At 40.3% G+C, this 17,460-nt stretch overlaps 1 protein-coding gene across 5 annotated transcripts in view; it reads left to right on the top strand.

The window, feature by feature from the left end:
• The window catches only part of GAS2L3 (growth arrest specific 2 like 3), a 35,627-nt gene extending 18,959 nt beyond the window's left edge, over nt 1-16,668 (top strand). For all 5 annotated transcript variants that reach the window (XM_035126992.3, XM_088651971.1, XM_035126993.3 and 2 more), the window contains 4 exons: nt 2,957-3,020; nt 10,918-11,056; nt 11,655-11,762; nt 12,858-16,668. In XM_035126992.3, the coding sequence (XP_034982883.2) occupies nt 2,957-3,020; nt 10,918-11,056; nt 11,655-11,762; nt 12,858-14,252 (1,706 nt within the window). In that variant the 3' untranslated portion in view covers nt 14,253-16,668. The remainder of the gene's footprint in view (nt 1-2,956; nt 3,021-10,917; nt 11,057-11,654; nt 11,763-12,857) is intronic.
• The last annotated feature ends 792 nt before the right edge of the window (nt 16,669-17,460 follow it).

Consider the following 17,460-nt stretch of genomic DNA (forward strand, 5'->3'; position numbering starts at 1 on the left):
ACTGACAAGCTCGAACGTGTCCAGAAGAGGGCAACCCAAATGGTCAAAGGCCTGGAAACGGTGCCTTATGAGGAACGGCTTAGGGAGCTGGGTATGTTTAGCCTGGAGAAGAGAAGGTTAAGGGGCGATATGATAGCCATGTTCAAATATATAAAAGGATGTCATATAGAGGAGGGAGAAAGGTTGTTTTCTGCTGCTCCATTTTTCTGTTGGAAGCCGCCCAGAGTGGCTGGGGAAACCCAGCCAGATGGGCGGGGTATAAATAAATAATAATAATCATCATCATCATCTTCACCCAGGATTTAGGAACCTGTGGTCATACTGCTGTTGTTGGACTTCAACGCCCATTAGTCCAAGCATGGCCAGGGAGTTGTAGTTCAAGAACAGATGGAGAGCCATAGGTTCCTCACCCCGAATCTATGCTTTCCCTTCTGGTAACAAATGTTATTCTTGGTAATGGAGATTGGTAGTTAAGGGGGGGTGCTGCAGGTAGTACAGGGTGATATAATTTCATGTTTCTAGGTTCCTGATTCTAACATCTGGGGGGGGGGGGGAGGTAGCCATGCCAGAATTTTTTACTTATTCTCTTTCCATGCATACTGTACCTATTTTACTGATGGATCTGTGAATGGGGCAGATGTGATTTTTCAGGAATTGGATGCAAATAACTGGGTGCAATTAAGTTCCTCTCTTAAAGGCAGATATGCCCTAAATGCCAGCTAGGAGCCTGTCTCTGTTTCAGTTTTCTTTATAAAGTGCTTCGAGTACACGACTGCTAAAATTAGTCAGCCAGTTTCCAGTTTAAGGACTCTGCAGCGTCAACAGTTTGTGCGTACAGTAATTGACATTTTGCATCAGAAGCAAGAGCTTTGGATTTTACCGCCCTACACTCCTCATTCTAACTAGATGGATATGAAAATGTAAAATTTCAGGCAAGTTCAGGATTGCCAGCTTCAAAACACTTCCAACTTAAAATCAGATCTTGCGCTGGTTTCGTACCTGGAGGATTACACTATCTGCCTCTAGTTTCAGACTGGACTTTGTAACCAGCAGCTGCCAGACCAGGTTTTACCTGATGGAGCAAAATCTCTGACTGCTCATAAAGAAGAGAAGCTCAAAACAGAATTGGTTAATTAAGGTTTTGGTATTGTTCTTTTAAAAGAGATGCACACCCGCCTAAGTCCCAGCCCTGCAGAAGAAGTGCTACTTAAGTTGTTGTGAAATTGCTTGTGCTTGTTGAAACACAACCTTTGAATATGTTTGCTGCATACATTTAGAAACCAAACATCACCACCACCTAGGACTGACTGGTTGCGATATGCTTAGTAATTTTAGTTTATAAATGCTGATTTTGCATTTCAGACAACTTAACTGACAACGGCAAGTGTTCTGTTTTTTGAATCCCACCAACTTTAGGTGAAGCATACTTCTAGGAAACTGTATATCTTTGTTCCAGGTGTGGCCAAAGTGGAGCCCGCCAGATACTATTAGACTAAGTGCCCATCATCCCTGACCATTGATCTGGGCGTGATAGAAGTTTGGGGCACCTCAGTGGTTACCCCTACTTTCAGAGTCACCATTTAATTCCCCCTTCCATCAAGCATCTCTCAGTGGCAAAATCAGAGATCATATTGGGTAAGATGACTTCATAAATAATGAAATAAGATGTCTAATAGAGAATAATTTCATTTTCATCTAGGTATAATGGAGTTGGCAACATTTATAATTGGAACCAGTCAGACCATATTGCATCGTGTATATAGCTCAGAGTATTTGGAAGGCTGCTGACTAGTTAACACAGTAGCTGGCTTCGCAGCATAAATGCGTGCTTTGTATGCTCTTGGCAAAGAGCCTCCTTGGAGGGGCGAAATTCCTCTTAGCCTGCTGTGCCCTTTTGGATTCAAGCATATTTGGAAATAAGGAGTGGCTGTTTTGTTTGGACACTGGATTCCCTTGCGCAAGCATATAGCTCTGCCTTGCCACCCAATTTCCTTTGCATTTGAACAATGCAGGAACCTTAATAATTTTTATACTGCCACTCCATCCAAGGATCACAACGTGATGATAATGATATTAAATTTGTATACTGCCCTTTATCTGAAGATCCCAGGACGGTTTACAACAGGAAAATACAAAATGAGAAGAGAGTCTGTATCTGATATAGAATCCTAGGAAACTTGGAATTGTGGTGTCTTTTTTTTGTTGTAAAATAAAAAAATTCCTTCAGTAGCACCTTAAAGACCAACTAAGTTTTTATTTTGGTATGAGCTTTCGTGTGCATGCACACTTCTTCAGATCTCCTTCAGAAGAAGGAGACTTCTTTTTTTTGTTGATGACTGTTTTTTTTTCTTCACACGCATCAGTATCTGACATCTTTCCAAATCTTTTGACAAGTTCCTACAGTTCGATTTTCTTTTTTGCGTGGTAGGGGGAGGATTTTCATTGAGAAGTAAGTCCAGAAATGTGATTGCTAAGCCAAGTGTTTTATTGGCACAGCTGTTGTTGATGCCCTGGAGAACAAAACTATAGGAGTAATAATTCAGAATTTGGATATTAGATTGATCATCAGCATCATCTCCTCCCACATCCATGTCTCAAGGTGATGTACATAATACAATAGGAATAGCTAAAAACACAGAAGATAAGTTTTAAAACAATACCAAATAGATGCCCACGGCAGAGACCCATTCATCCAGGTGAGAAAGTCCATTGAAACAAAAATATATTCAATTGTTTCTGGAAAGTGCAAATGGTGGGTGCCTTTCATATTATAACTTTTCTTCTGTTGCACAAAACAGGGGCAGCCGCACTAAAAGCCGTGCTCTGAGTTACTTCTCCTTCTTTTGTCTTGCATGCAAGTTATTTCTAGTCTGCAGTTGATTTTTTTACCCTTAAATAAAAACTAACTTACCATGAAATAAGGCAAAACATTAAGTTTTCAAAATTCTTTTCACAGTTCTGCATAAGGATCCCAGACAAGTGTACCTTTGTCTACTGGAAATCGGACGCATTGTATCAAGGTGTGTATTCATTGCAGTTTTCTAGATAAAGTATGTAACGTAGAGCAAACCTTCAGAAACCTTAAATGAAGGGTAGCCAATGTGGTGCTTGCTCTCCAGATGTTGTTGAACTACAACTCCCATAAGCCCCAGCCAGTGTGGCCACTTGTTATGGATGATAGGAATTGTAGTCCAGCTACAACTGTGTTGGTTAATCTTCATTTAAATGGTTTCTCAAGGTTTTCTTCAGAGATCCAGCCTCTTTATGCCTCCTTGTCACTCAGGGAAAGAAAGCCTACCAAATTTTAATTCAGTATAAGTAGTTCAGCAAGTCATGGCTAGAAGGGGCAGTGTTCTCTCATTGGATTGGGCAGCATAAGTCAAAATGGCAGAATTAGATTCTGCAGGCGGTGGAAGGTTTTTTTGGTTTTGAAATCAAAGATGGCATTGTTGTCAAGTCCCAGCAAAGGGGAGGACTTCCGGTGAAGGCGCCCTGAGAGCGAGTCACGAAAACTTGGAGCTCCGCGTTTTGCTGAGCCCAGCTAAAGGATAGTGGCGTTCAACGGGGGGGTGCTTAGCGTCAAAGCCCCCTCCAAACGACGAAAGTACGGGGGTTTCGTCGGAGAGAAAAAAAAAAGCGGCAAGAGGGACAGAACTCCGCAACCGGCACCTTTGGTGGAGGCAGCGGAGAGGAGTCCAGCTTTTAACTACAGACGCCATTATCGCGACGCGGAAGACTTGCCCGGTAAGCGCCTGAAGCTCACCGACTTAGAGATTATCAAGAGGGTCCCCCCCCGTGAAAGACGGAGGATTAGAGCAAAGTATAAACTAAATACTAAAGAGCGAAAATCTTGCAGCGTAGAAGAGTGCTGCTTAAGAGGAAGATTGGAGAAGCGTCGGGGGGGGGGGAGGACAAAGTCGGAGAAACACAGTATCACTGGCTGGGAGAATAGCTACAATATCTGCTTGTGTTTAAGTGTAACCTGCAAGAAAATATCACAATCTGAGCTATAAAAAGTTTGAGTGCTGAGCGCTAAAGAGAGCATTAACACCGGGAGACTTTTTGACTGTTATACGATCGGGTCTGACTGTGATTTGCGGTGTGGAACTGTGCTTTAGAGGAAGGGAGGAGAGGAGTGAAGAAGGGAGGATTAAATAACATTTGAGAAGAAAGGGAGACGTGGCAGGAGGAGAGAGAGAGGAGGGGAAGAGAGAAGGGGCGGATTGGGATATATTGAAAGAAAATGGCGATCGTCCGCTCTTGCTAAACCACTCAGACAAACACTTCTTGAGGAAGTGGGCGAACTTGGAGGGTTCGATTGGAGCGACATCTAGTGGCTGAACGCCTCAACGACATCTATGTATTTCACCCCCTTCCTGAGTTTGTGATTTTTTGACTTCCAAACTCTCTCCTGCGAAGACAGCTGTATTTAGAAGTCCCCAACTAAGACCCAAATTAGATGAAACTTCCTATATTCATCAACCTTGTGTTTTTAATTCTAATTTGGGAGTAATGACTCATTAGAGCCCATGCAAGGAGATTCCCACAAAGAAAGGACTGGGGCTTAAAGGAAGTGACTAAGGTGAATCTGGAGAATCAGTGGACACCTGTTTCGGGAAAAATAAAATTTGGAAAGAAACGGAAGAATATGGGATCCAAAACTAGAGCAGCAACGGCAACGGCGACCACAAAACGCCAATCTCTTACGGGAGACAACGATCCGTTAGGTGATGTCAAAGATTTGATCACTGAAATGAATAAAACGCCAATTACGGAGATGAATAAAACGTTAAACGATAAATTGGACTCTGTTGAGGCTAAATTAGAGAATAATTCTAAAGTGATCTCAGAACTGACCGGCCAAATTAAAGAACTTTTTGGCAAGAGTAAAGAAATGGAAAAGGCGGTGAAAGAACTGAATACCAAGGTTAACAACCACGAGGACAATATTAGTAAATTAACAACAGAGAGCAGAGATTTGAGGAGAACCCAAGAAAGAAATGATAAAGAGAGGAGAGAACTATTAAAGATGCAAGAGGAGCTGGCAGACCAACTAGCCCTCGTAGAGATGAGACAGAAAGAGTTAATTCTCCGCTTGAGAGGCGTTCCTGAAAGGCAAGGTGAAAGGATCGACGAGAAGTTATGTAAAGAATTGGCGGAATGGCTTGGTGTTAAAGAAGAAGACCTGATATTAGACGTGGACAAGATATACCGAGTTAAAGGGGATAAATCCAAAAGATTTAAAGGACCCGGGGACTGCCTCATATTTTTAAACTCTGGTCTGCTAAAGGATAAAATTCTTCAAAGAAAAAAACAGGGACCCTTGGTGATTGAGGGCAAATCGATTGCCGTTTTTAAGGAGATTCCGAAACGGTTTAGACTTAAGAGACAAAAATATAAAAATCTGACGGACGCCCTAACAGCGAAGGGGATTTGGTATGTGTGGGAATTTCCTGAGGGTCTCACCTTCACATTTAAAGACAGAAGGAAAACCATAAAGAGTGTAGAGGACGCAGAAGCCTTTTTGGAGAGATCAGGGAAAGAATTGTTGGGAGGGGGAGAGGAGGAAGAGAAGTGAGACTGAAGTAAATTGATAAGAAAGGGTTTGTAATTGAAAGTAATCTGTATTGAGGGACGGGGTGAGGTGATTATAACATTGAATGCTAGAAGTTTATGTAATAAGTTTTCTTTATCCTTCTCATCGAAATAATAAAAGTTGACAATCTTAAGGAAAAGGAGTAAGTTATTAAGAGGAATATCTATACGTGTACGTAAATAGGTATACATATAGATATACAGAACAACAGCAACTCTGATAGTATTAAAATAATTATGGAATTAAATATTGTGTCATGGAACATAAATGGGTTGAATTGCAAGAGGAAGAGAAATAGGGTGGAACATGTGCTGAAAAAAGGAAATTGGAATGTGATTTGTTTACAGGAAACCCATGTGGTAAAGAAACATGAAAGAGTCTTAAGGAATGAACGATTGGGGATAGAGTATGTATCGGCTGACAAGAGGAAGAAAAAGAGAGGAGTAGTAATATATGTAAAAGGAAATTTAAAATCAGAAAAGGTATTTCAGGATGAAGAAGGGAGGGTGGTAGGGGTGAGAGTTTACACTCCGAGAGGGAAAGTAATAGTGATAAACATATATGCACCCAACGGATGTAAATCTAACTTTTTTCAAAGAATTGAACAAAAATTAAACGAGGTTATTGATGGGGAGGAGATAATACTTGTGGGGGATTTTAATGGTGTTGTATCACCAAGTTTAGACAGATCAAGTGATACTAAAAAGGGAGGTAAGCTGCCAAAAACATTCTTCCAAATAACTGAGAATTATGAGTTAAAGGATATGTGGAGACTCAAGCAACCAACGGAAAGGAAATATACGTTTTTCTCCGAAGCTAAAAAATCAGCCTCAAGGATAGATGTAATTTGGGTCTCCACAGGTCTAACAACATTGGTTAAAAGATGTGAGATTATGGCCAAATCGATAACGGACCATAACCCAGTGATGGTACAGATTAAAGAAGGGAGGAAAAACATTAAAAGGTGGAGAATGGACGATAGGATGTTAGAAGATGAGGTCTTTGTCAGAAAATTGAAAGAAGCGGTTAAGGAATTTTTCCAACTCAACATATCGCCAGAGGTAAATATAACATCTGCATGGGATGCTAGTAAGGCCTTTATTCGAGGATTGTATATACAGCAAAAAAGTAGATATAAGAGGGATAAACAGGCAAAATTAGAGAAATTAAAATCAGAGATAGAATTAAAAGAAAGGGAGCTGGGGAAAAATCCGAAAAATGTTAATATAAAGACACAAGTGAAAATATTACAGAATAATTTAAAACAACTAATGGACGAGGAAATAGAGAATAGAATTATGTGGGCAAAACAAAGAACTTTTGAATTTGGAAATAGATCTGGCAAATTACTTGCCTGGCAGTTAAGGAAAAGAAGAAGCCAACAACAAATTATAGCTATAAAGGATGGGGGTAAAATTAAGACCAATCCGGATGAAATACAAGATTGTTTTGTGAAGTTTTATAGCAAATTGTATAAAGGTGAAAATATTAATAAAGAGAAATTAGAAGAATATTTAGATAAATTTAATGGAATTAGTATTAGGTCAGAAGAATTGGAGAATCTAAATAAGCCAATATCATACCAAGAAATAGAAGAAGAGATAAATAAACTTAAATTGGGTAAATCACCAGGCACGGATGGCCTTTCAGGAAAACATTATAAAGTGTTGCAGGAGGAATTAAAAGAAGTGTATAAGATAATGGTAGATGGGATTTTGGAGGGAGGAGAGTTTCCAAGAACGTGGCAAGACACATATATTACCCTAATACCCAAAGATATAGAGAGAAAAGAGGAAATAGGGAATTACAGGCCAATTTCATTGTTAAATATTGATTATAAAGTATTTGCCGGAATTCTAGCCAATAGGATTAAGTGTGTTTTAAACAGAGTAATAGGGAGGGAACAACAAGGATTTTTACCCCAGAGAAAGATGTCAACTAATATTAGGATTCTGTTGGACATGTTTGAATATGTGGAATGGAATCCTAGTAAGAAGGCTGCCTTTATATTCTTAGACGCCGAAAAGGCATTTGACAATTTGGCATGGGAATTTATGAAAGGGGCGTTAAAGAAATTAGGAATCAAAGGAAGATTTATGGAAGGAATAAAGGCCATATACAATAAACAAATGGCGAGGTTGATCATTAACGGGGACATAACAAAAGAATTTGAAATAACCAAAGGAACGCGGCAGGGATGCCCATTGTCCCCGCTATTATTTATATGGGCCTTGGAATTCCTAATAAAAGATATTCAAATGGACAAAGACCTCAAGGGTATATCTGTCGGGAGGAGTGAGTTTAAAATACGAGCCTTCGCCGATGACCTGATAATAATGCTGGAAGACCCAATGGAGACCCTACCCAAATTGAAAAGAAAGTTATTGGATTATGGGAAGGTAGCTGGATTAAAAGTTAATAATCAAAAAACTAAATTGATGCTTAAGAATATAAGAAATGCAGAGGGAGAAGAAATACAAATGAATAGTGGGTGGGAGATAGTGAGGAAAATTAAATATCTGGGAATCAATATTTCTAACAATAAAATGGAATTATTTGATAACAATTATGTTAAAATTTGGAGGAAAGTAAAAGAAGACATGGATAATTGGAAGGGATTGAATTTAACTTTTTCAGGCAGGATTGCCGCAATTAAAATGATGGTTTTACCAAAATTGATATTTTTATTTCAAATGCTGCCAATAAAACTAAAAAAAGAAACATTTGACACTTGGAAGAAAGATTTAAATAACTTTATTTGGCAAGGAAAGAAGGCGAGAACACAATACAGGTTACTAACGGATGCAAAAGAAAGAGGCGGCTTGGGAGTTCCGAATCTCAAATTGTATTATGCTGCATCTTGCCTGTGTTGGATGCGGGAATGGTTCATGTTGGATGACTTGGAGTTACTTAAATTGGAGGGTTTTAAGAATATCGGAGGTTGGCATGCACACCTATTAAAAGAAAAAAGAGGTGAATACACATCATTTACAAACCATGTATTTAAAAAACCCCTATTAGATATATGGGAGGAATTTAGATGTTTATTAGAGCCCAAAACTCCATGGTGGGCCTCACCTGTAGAAATGTCAGCGACAGGTAAGGAACCCAAAGGGAGTAATTGGCCGACATATAAAGAACTGCTTAGAAAAGTAAATGACCAATATGAGCTAAAACCATATAATCAAATCGAGCAATATTGTCAAAGCTGGTTACATTACCTTCAATTACAATCGATTTTCAAAGGACATAAAGTAATTGGATTTGAGGATAAAAGATCAAAATTGCAAGAATTATTATTGGAAAACCAGGAAAAACCATTGGCTAGAATTTACAAATTCTTACTAGAATGGGATATGAAAGATGAGATAGTAAAAGATGTAATGATAAAGTGGGCTAAAGATATAGGGAGGGTAATTTATATTAAGCAGTGGGAGAAATTATGGATCGAGGATATAAATTTTACAGCATGTATGACAATAAGGGAAAACATATGGAAGATGGTTTACAGGTATCATCTCACACCAGCCAAATTAGCTAAAATTTATAGAAACAACCAAGATAAATGCTGGAAATGTAAGGAGAAGTTGGGAGACTTCTTCCACTGCTGGTGGAGCTGTAGTAAGATTAGCTCATATTGGTCAAATATATATGAAGAACTGAAAAAAATGTTGAGATTTACATTCGAGAAAAAACCCGAGATCCTGCTGTTAAGCATGATCCCGGAGAATATACCGACGGATAGGAAGAATATACTACTCTATGCATGTGCGGCAGCCAGAATGCTGATTGCCCAAAATTGGAGAGGAGATAAGATCCCAACAATTCATGACTGGTACTTAAAACTGACAGAATACATGACACTAGCAAAGTTAACCGCAACGATTAGAAGGATACCTAAACAAAAAGTCAAAGAGGAATGGAAATATGTGGATGAGTATTTTTGCAAACAAAAAATAAGCACAAAATTAGTGATATGTTTAGACTAAGAGACATAAGAGATTAGGAAATAAGGTGATGGGAGTAGAGAAAGATATTTAATAAAAAGAAAAGGAGAAGCTTAATAGAACTTTATTATGAGAGGGAACCGATGATAAGTGTTTGGAAGTCACACCGCTATTCTACTTTACATCATACTTACTTTTACTTTCTTGCTTTTACTTTTCTCACCTTTCCTTTCCTCCCCCCCCCTTTTTTTTTTTTCTCCCCTTCCTCCCTATTTTATCCCATCCCCTCCCTTGTCTTACCCTCTCCCCTTTTTTCTTTTTTACTGACTTACCTGGGATCTCTCCTCCTATTTGTTCTCTTTCCGCTCCTGTTTTTCTTCTTTTCGCTCCGGCTTTCTCTTTATCTGACTTTTATATTTTGAGTTCCTCGGTTCAAGATCATAAAAATTGTAAAGATCAAACTTTAAATTACCGAGACTTTGAGGCTGATCTTATAATGGTACAATTTGGAAATATTGTTTATTTGCTATATATATATATTGTTGTGTTTTTGTAATTGAATAATATGTGTTCGTGTGTATTATTTTTATGTATTTGTTTTTCTGTAATTTTTATAAGTAAATAAAGGTCTTTTAAAATTAAAAAAAAAAAAAAGTCCCAGCAAAGGGGGCACACCATCAGGGATAACACTGACATTCCAGTTTGATTCTTCAGTCCCACTCTCCCAGCTTCCAAGCTCTGGTGTGTTCGTGTGGAACCGGCATAGGCAAACTCGGCCCTCCAGATGTTTTGAGACTACAATTCCTATCATCCCTGACCACTGGTCCTGTTAGCTAGGGATGATGGGAGTTGTAGTCCCAAAACATCTGGAGGCCCGAGTTTGCATATGCCTGATGTAGAATCCCCCCCCCCCAGGCAAATACTTGTTCTGAGAATCTGGCTCTGCAGCTTATATGATTGAACCTTTGGAGAGCACTTCCTACATTTCTCATAGCTGCCAAGTTTTCCCTTTTCTCGCGAGGAAGCCTATTCAGCATAAGGGAAAATCCCTTTAAAAAAGGGATAACTTGGCAGCTATGCATTTCTTAGGAAGTTAAACCTATGTTTTAGATCAGGCATCCCCAAACTGCGGCCCTCCAGATATTTTGGCTTACAACTCCCATGATCCCTTTCCATGGTCGGGGAAGATGGGAATTGTAGTCCAAGACATCTGGAGGACCGAAGTTTGGGGATGCCTGTTTTAGATACTTCACAGCCTGCTTGTATATGCCCTTAGACATGCCAGAGACATGTAATAGCTATTTCCTTGTTTCAGAATTTTATTTAACCTAAATGCAGTACCTTTTCCTCTCACCCGTCATTTCCTTTTTCTAGATATGGAGTTGAACCGCCTGTATTAGTAAAACTGGAAAAGGAAATTGAATTGGAAGAGACCTTATTAATGTCCTCTGATCCTGTTGCTCCTGCTGTCACTCCCAAGTCGTGTTGTCAACATGGAGAATTACACGAAGCAGTAAGTATCGCTTGCATTTGGTCCAATGAGGTTTTAGCTTGCTTCGGTGAATTACCTTGTATTGTGTGCTCCTCTGAATGTGCATTTAAAAGGAGCTCCACTTGAAAATGAGCTTCATCTGTGTAATCCCATCGGGTTGTATCCAATTTGAGTCATACTCAGAGTAGAGCCATGGAAATCAACTTGATGTCCTCCACCCAGTAGGATTTAAGCAGCCTAACTTGTTCACAGGATTGCCATCTGATCGGTGTAATCCTGTGGTTCTTTACTGAGAAGTAAGTCCCACATAGCTTCAATGGAGCTCTTTTCCAGGTAAGTCTGGCTGCAATCCTCGTAAACACCCAACTAAGTAGGAAAGGAAATTTGATCACAATGCAGGAAGAAGAAAATGCATCTGCTGCAACAACTAAAAGTGCTCTTCATTTCCTCTGAAATTGTGTGAGCTTGTTATCAGCTTGGGAGTTTTGAGGAAGAAGGATGAGATCTTCACATTAGGTTTCAGTGATGTCATTCTTGTAGCAAAACAGGAAGTTCACATTCATTATTATTTTTTGGAGATAACAGGAAGAAATTAACAGGAAATATTTGTACAAAATAGGTTAAGCACATTGCTGAAGATCCTCCTTGCAGCTGCTCCCACAGGTTTTCAATTGAGTACCTGTCTGAAGGACGCTACAGGTTGGGAGACAAAATACTCTTCATACGTGTAAGTTCAATTTCTCAAAATGGTTTCCGATCTCTTGCTTTGGAATAGGCTGTCTCATCTGGGCCGGGCATAGCCCACATCCCCACAGATAGTATTTCAGTCTCATGAATGGAGACATCATCCTGGTGAAGTTACTTTCGCAGTTTCCCTGCCTGTTTGGAAGACTGTCCCTAGCACTCTGCAAGCATTCAGCCTGAACACACAAGAGCAGATTTTTTTTTGTAGGAGCCAGAGACTCGTGCATCAGCTCTACCTCCAGTGCCCAGTGTATCCATGTGAGGAAGGTCTAAGTGTATTTGACTGGTAATGCAGGACTCCTGGTTGTGAGGAATCTTGTAAGCCCGTTCCGTCCCCTTCAGACATTCATACCAAGCATATGAAGGTTGGTAGCAGAGGGGAAAGGTCTAGCATGCTCAAGGATCTTGGGGGCAGAGGCTGGTGCATGCACTCCTGGCCCCCTTAGCACCTTTCCTAGAATCATAGATTTGGCACTCCAAGGGTCATCTAGTCAAGCCCCCTGCAATGCAGGAACCATAGCTAAATAATCTCTGGGAGATGGCCATTCAATCTCAGTTTAAAACCTTCTAATGAAGCAGAGTCCACTTACCTTCCAAGGTAGTCCATTTCACCGCCAAGCATCTTTTGCCATTGAAAAGTTATTCCACAGACTTTGTTGGAATCTCTTTTCTAGTAAATTGAATCCATTGGTTTGGGTTCTACACTCTGGAGCAGCAGAAAACAAGCTTGCTCCATCTTCCATGCAGTATTTTTCATATTCAGCCTGAATGCCTGGCTCAGTGAAGCTAGGGAATGCTTGATCAATAAGTCCCTCTGCTTTCTGCTGTGGTTGATGGCAGCTTGCATTCCTCTGTCTGCACTTGTTTAATGTTTTTAGGATTTGTAGAGTGGTCTTCAGGGACAGCTGGAGATCTTTCTGTAATATATGAGGAAAGCTGGTAAATGGGAAACTATGATAGAGTCCCAGAGGGGGGATTAAGGCCCCTCAGAGATCCTTCTAAGCCGAATACTTTCTATACTGCAGTACAAAAAAAAGCAAATATCCTATTCTCTACTCTTTCTTCCTTCTTCTGCTAGATGTTACACGGCAAGCATGTGATGGTACGTGTTGGTGGAGGTTGGGATACTCTTCAAGGTTTTCTACTCAAGTACGACCCTTGCCGAGTGCTGCAGTTTGCAACGTTAGAACAGAAAATCTTGGCGTTTCAAAAAGGTGCTTCCAATGAGACTGTTCCCGATTCATCTGCTAGAGTGCCCCAGCCTCCACTCATGAATCCCATATCTGCAGTGGATACGTATCAGAAACAGAATTCAAAGCCCTGTACTCCTGTTTCAGATCCAAAAACTCCACATGTAACTAACAGAAAACAGGCAGTAGCCAAGTTTCCACAATCAGGTGGTCTTTCTTCTCCCAAAGTAACAACATGTACATCTCCTACAAGCCAGCTTGGACCAGGGCACACCAAGTCAAAAGGCTTAGTAGTGAATAACAATATGCCATCTTCCAAATCTTCAGCAGCTGCATCAAAAAAACCAGCATCTCCTTCCCATAAATCAACTTCGGTTTCAAAAGTTAGGCAACCTGTAAATAAAGGTTCCGCCTCCTCTTCCTTGTTGAGAACTGCTGTGACTTCAAATTCGCTTAAGAAACGTGTCTTGTCGCCAGCCAAACTTGCACATTCCCAGAATTCTCCAGCTGTTTCGGATCCTGCCCTTTTTTGTTCAGCAAGTAAGCTTTCTGAGCTACCTGGAACAAAAGCTAAAAGAGTGGCTGTGGAACAAGATTTTGATTCTCCTAATAGCAGAGCTCGGCTTGATGCTGCAGCCAAAGCTAAGCCTCTTTCAAAAACCTTAGCAAGACCTACAAGGCCAGCTGACAGAAATCTGCATGTCCTGAAGCCAACTTTGTCTCAACAGCCTTCTGCAAAACCAGTTCCCAAAATCACCATCCAAACATTACCCGCACAATCCCACTCACCCAGAGGCATGCCAGAAATTAGCCAGGCCAAAAACATCAAACCTGCTGTTAGCCCTGCTTTGGTTACAGATGGTAAATCAACACAGCTGATGTCTTCATTGGGATCGAGGGGTAAAAATGCAGCCTCATCTGTTAACAACCAGACATCTGTCAAAAATGTTAAGGTCCAAAATAGCATGACGAGAACTCCGGTAATGTCAAAACATCCCGAGCGTACCCCACTGTCCGTGGTGCGCCTTCCCCAAAAATCAACCAAAGTTGAAACCAGAAAAAAGGCTATGCAAAGTGCTAACAGAGATCAATCAGCAGTTAAACCCTCTCAGAATGAGAAAAACCTTCATCCAGCCACTAAGAATCCTCTTTCAAAAGTTAAGACTACTGCTGTAACTACTAAGGGGACACCTGGAAGCTTAAAGGACCCAACACTGAAGACTAAGCAGGATGATAATTATTTTGTTATGAGTGGAAATAAGAAACTCAAAAAGTTAAAATAACTAAGGATATTAACTGTTGATGTTGCCTGCTCTTCCGGTAGCTACTTCATTCAAGTGTAAAATGTTTAAATAACAATATGGTAATCAAGATATTAACTCCCTTGTCTATAAATGATGATGTTTGATAAGCTGCTGTTCGGCCAAGAGTGTTCACCAGAACTTATACCAGTCTTCTCTAATACAGTAGTACATTGATCTCTATAGGGCATCTTACTTTAGTCTGTATTCTATGCATCTTTAGTACAATTCTGGCATTCGTGTTTGATGTGACAAAGTGTTCGTTTCTCATGACAGATATTTCTGAATTGATCCCATGTGCCACCTAGTATTTTTCTTACCAGGGAAAAACAGTAAGGAGCAGGATCCTTTATAGGAGCCTTATTAGTGTGCACTGGAAGGTACATTTATCAGGAATGTGTACAATCTCCTGATGACATTAGCCCTTTTAGGAGAAGTTCTTGTGCATTGATTCAGAACTTGGTCTGAAGATGCTTTTTGTCAAAAGTGGAATTGGGAAATTGAGCCGTGTTGTATCTAAACACAAATTTCAGCAAGAATAAGATGTGAGTAAGATTTTTTTAAAAAAACCAATTAGGTAGAAGTAGCCAACATGCGAGTAGCTTTATATTGAGGAGAGATCAGAGTTATTATTAGTAGTAGTTTGGCTGATCTTGAATGCTGAACAGAAATGTTTAGTTAGCCTTAGGGCATATCCCGTGCTACAGCTCTGTTCTGTGATGGATTTCCATACGCACAACAGACCTTCCTCCTCTTCTGTCCCCTCCAGCTCCCCTCTCAAAATCTACTCTGGCGGGTTGGGAGAGTGTCCAGAGTATAGGGTTTTTTTGGGGTGGGTGGGTGGCAGGAACAGAAGAAACAAGTTCTGCTGGGGCAGTGGAACTACACATGCAAAGCACTGGATACAACCCTTCATTTTTAAGGGGTATTTATTCTAATTTAAAAGCTCTTATGCAAGTCCCATTTAAGTGTTCAATAAAACTACATCCCTAAGAACACTAAAAATTTCTGTCTTAAAACATAACTTCAGTGCCTTAGCACATGATGTGCTCTGTTGTATCACAAGATATTTTAAATATCTTGGTTCAGGCGTGTGCCCTAGTTTATTCATGTGCAGTTCAAGCCTGTGCTGATCTCAGCAGGGCTTAAGCAAATGAAACTCTGGGTCTGATTGCACAGGAACAATTTAATGAACACTGGTGCTTTGTAACTCTTTGGCGTGTCAGTCTTTCTGAGGTGAGTGGAGCTTGTGCAGCCACAGTGCTTAATGGATTGCATGCTTAAAATGCATTAGCCAGACCTCCCTATGGGAGGGAGAACACCCCGTAGAATTCTAGGAAATATGCTTGTGTCTGCAGAAGTGGGTGAGCAACCTTCAGATAATATGATTTACATCTGTAAGCACAATTCAAATGCCTTTCAAATAAGCTGCCTACGTGGGTTTTTTAATATTTATATTGCACATTACTTCATGCTAGCTACATAATTCATTCCTTGTTGCATTTAATACAGCATAACCTGCCATATGCAGCAAACTTTGGAGCAGAAGTAGCTCGATCTAAGTGTCTTCAGTACAAAGCTGTACATTCTCAAGCACGATGGTGTTGATTAACTGCATGTGTGTATACCAGCTTGTATACACCTGTACTTCCTAAAGCAGTATTTTTTAGACATTTACCTTTTTTCAAAAAACAACAACTGTGCAGTTCCTTCTCCATAGACTTTTTTTTTCAAATGTAGGAGTCAGAAAAAGCACTTTCTCACAAAACTGTCTGCATGTTGCACTACTGAATATCAAATCATGTTTTTAATTGCAATGTACATTGCGAACCCAGGTGAAATCGATCTTGAGATAATGGAATCTGCCCAAAATCACAAATTAGTAAACCATTATTGACTGAAGTAGAAATAAGCAGCCGCACGCACACAAACACCCCGCTCTTCACATCTGCTCTAGCTGCACTTAGAAAAGAAACTTACGCCTGACTAGATGAGGCAGAATGCGTGTCCCATGGAAAACAATGCTGTGTGGACAAAATATATCCACAGCTAGCTTTACGTTTTAACAGTGCGCTGCCAGTTTACACTCATTGATTCTGTACATGATAATTCCACAGGACCGTGTCTATACGCACCCTTCCCCTTAGCTGCTTTGGAGTGACTAGTTATATATGGCACCTATATAGCTCTTACATATACGGCAGTGGTTGGGAGACAAAGTAACTTGTGCCTGAAAACTACTTTTTATTTATTGGAAAACAGCAGTGAAGAGGTATTCACACAAGTCAGTGTCCGATCTTTACTGGCCATAACATGAATATTCATTTCTGCACTACCAGTTTCTATTATTTATGGATTTTTGTAAGTCAATAAACTGCTGAAATCTATGAGAAATGTAGCAATGCTGTCGAGTGTTTTTGCTTTTGGGTGCTTAATTAAGGCTCAAGCTTGGAAGTCTTTACAGCTATTTAGTCGCCAAAAAAGGAGGAAAAAGTCTGTTACTGAATAGTATGCACATCAGCCTTAAAAAATAAAGTGAACCCTCCCCTGTTCATTGCTATATTGATGTGTATGTGTCAAGTAGCATGGAATGGGATTATATGAAATTTGAAGATTGTTGTAGTTACCCAACTAGTATTTAAATGGTATGTCCATGAAACATCTCTCTGTAGGCAACTGGGGGCTACTAAGTCTGAGCTGAGGCTTGTGTATCCTCCATGGAGCTGTCTCTGAAAGTCTGGGAAAGATGGAAAGCTCATGTGACAGCTCAGCTGGCAGAACATGAGACTCTTCATCTCAGAGTCATAGATTCAAGCCCCATGGGCAAACGATTCCTGCATTTCAGGGGGGGGGGTTTGAACTAGATGACCCTTGTGGTCCCTTCCAACTCTACAATTCCACGATCCATGCGAGTTCTAGTGTGTGTGTGTGTGTGTGTGTGTGTGGGCTCGTCCAGAAATGGCCTTTAACAAATGCCTTTCTACATTTTTATTCTTCCCTTCGCCTGAGGAATTCGCATTGGCTACAAAGTCCCCCACCCCAGCCCTGTAAGATAGATAAAGCTGAAAGGAGGTGACGGTTCCATCATCATGGCTGAGTGTGGATTTGAACCTGGATCTCCCTGTTTTAACACATGCCACTATGTCATACTGGCTGCCTAGTACAGTTTGGCTGGGTCACCTTCACCCCT

This window comes from Zootoca vivipara, chromosome 9, assembly GCF_965207765.1.
Source record: "Zootoca vivipara chromosome 9, rZooViv2.hap1.1, whole genome shotgun sequence".
Lineage (NCBI taxonomy): Eukaryota > Metazoa > Chordata > Lepidosauria > Squamata > Lacertidae > Zootoca > Zootoca vivipara.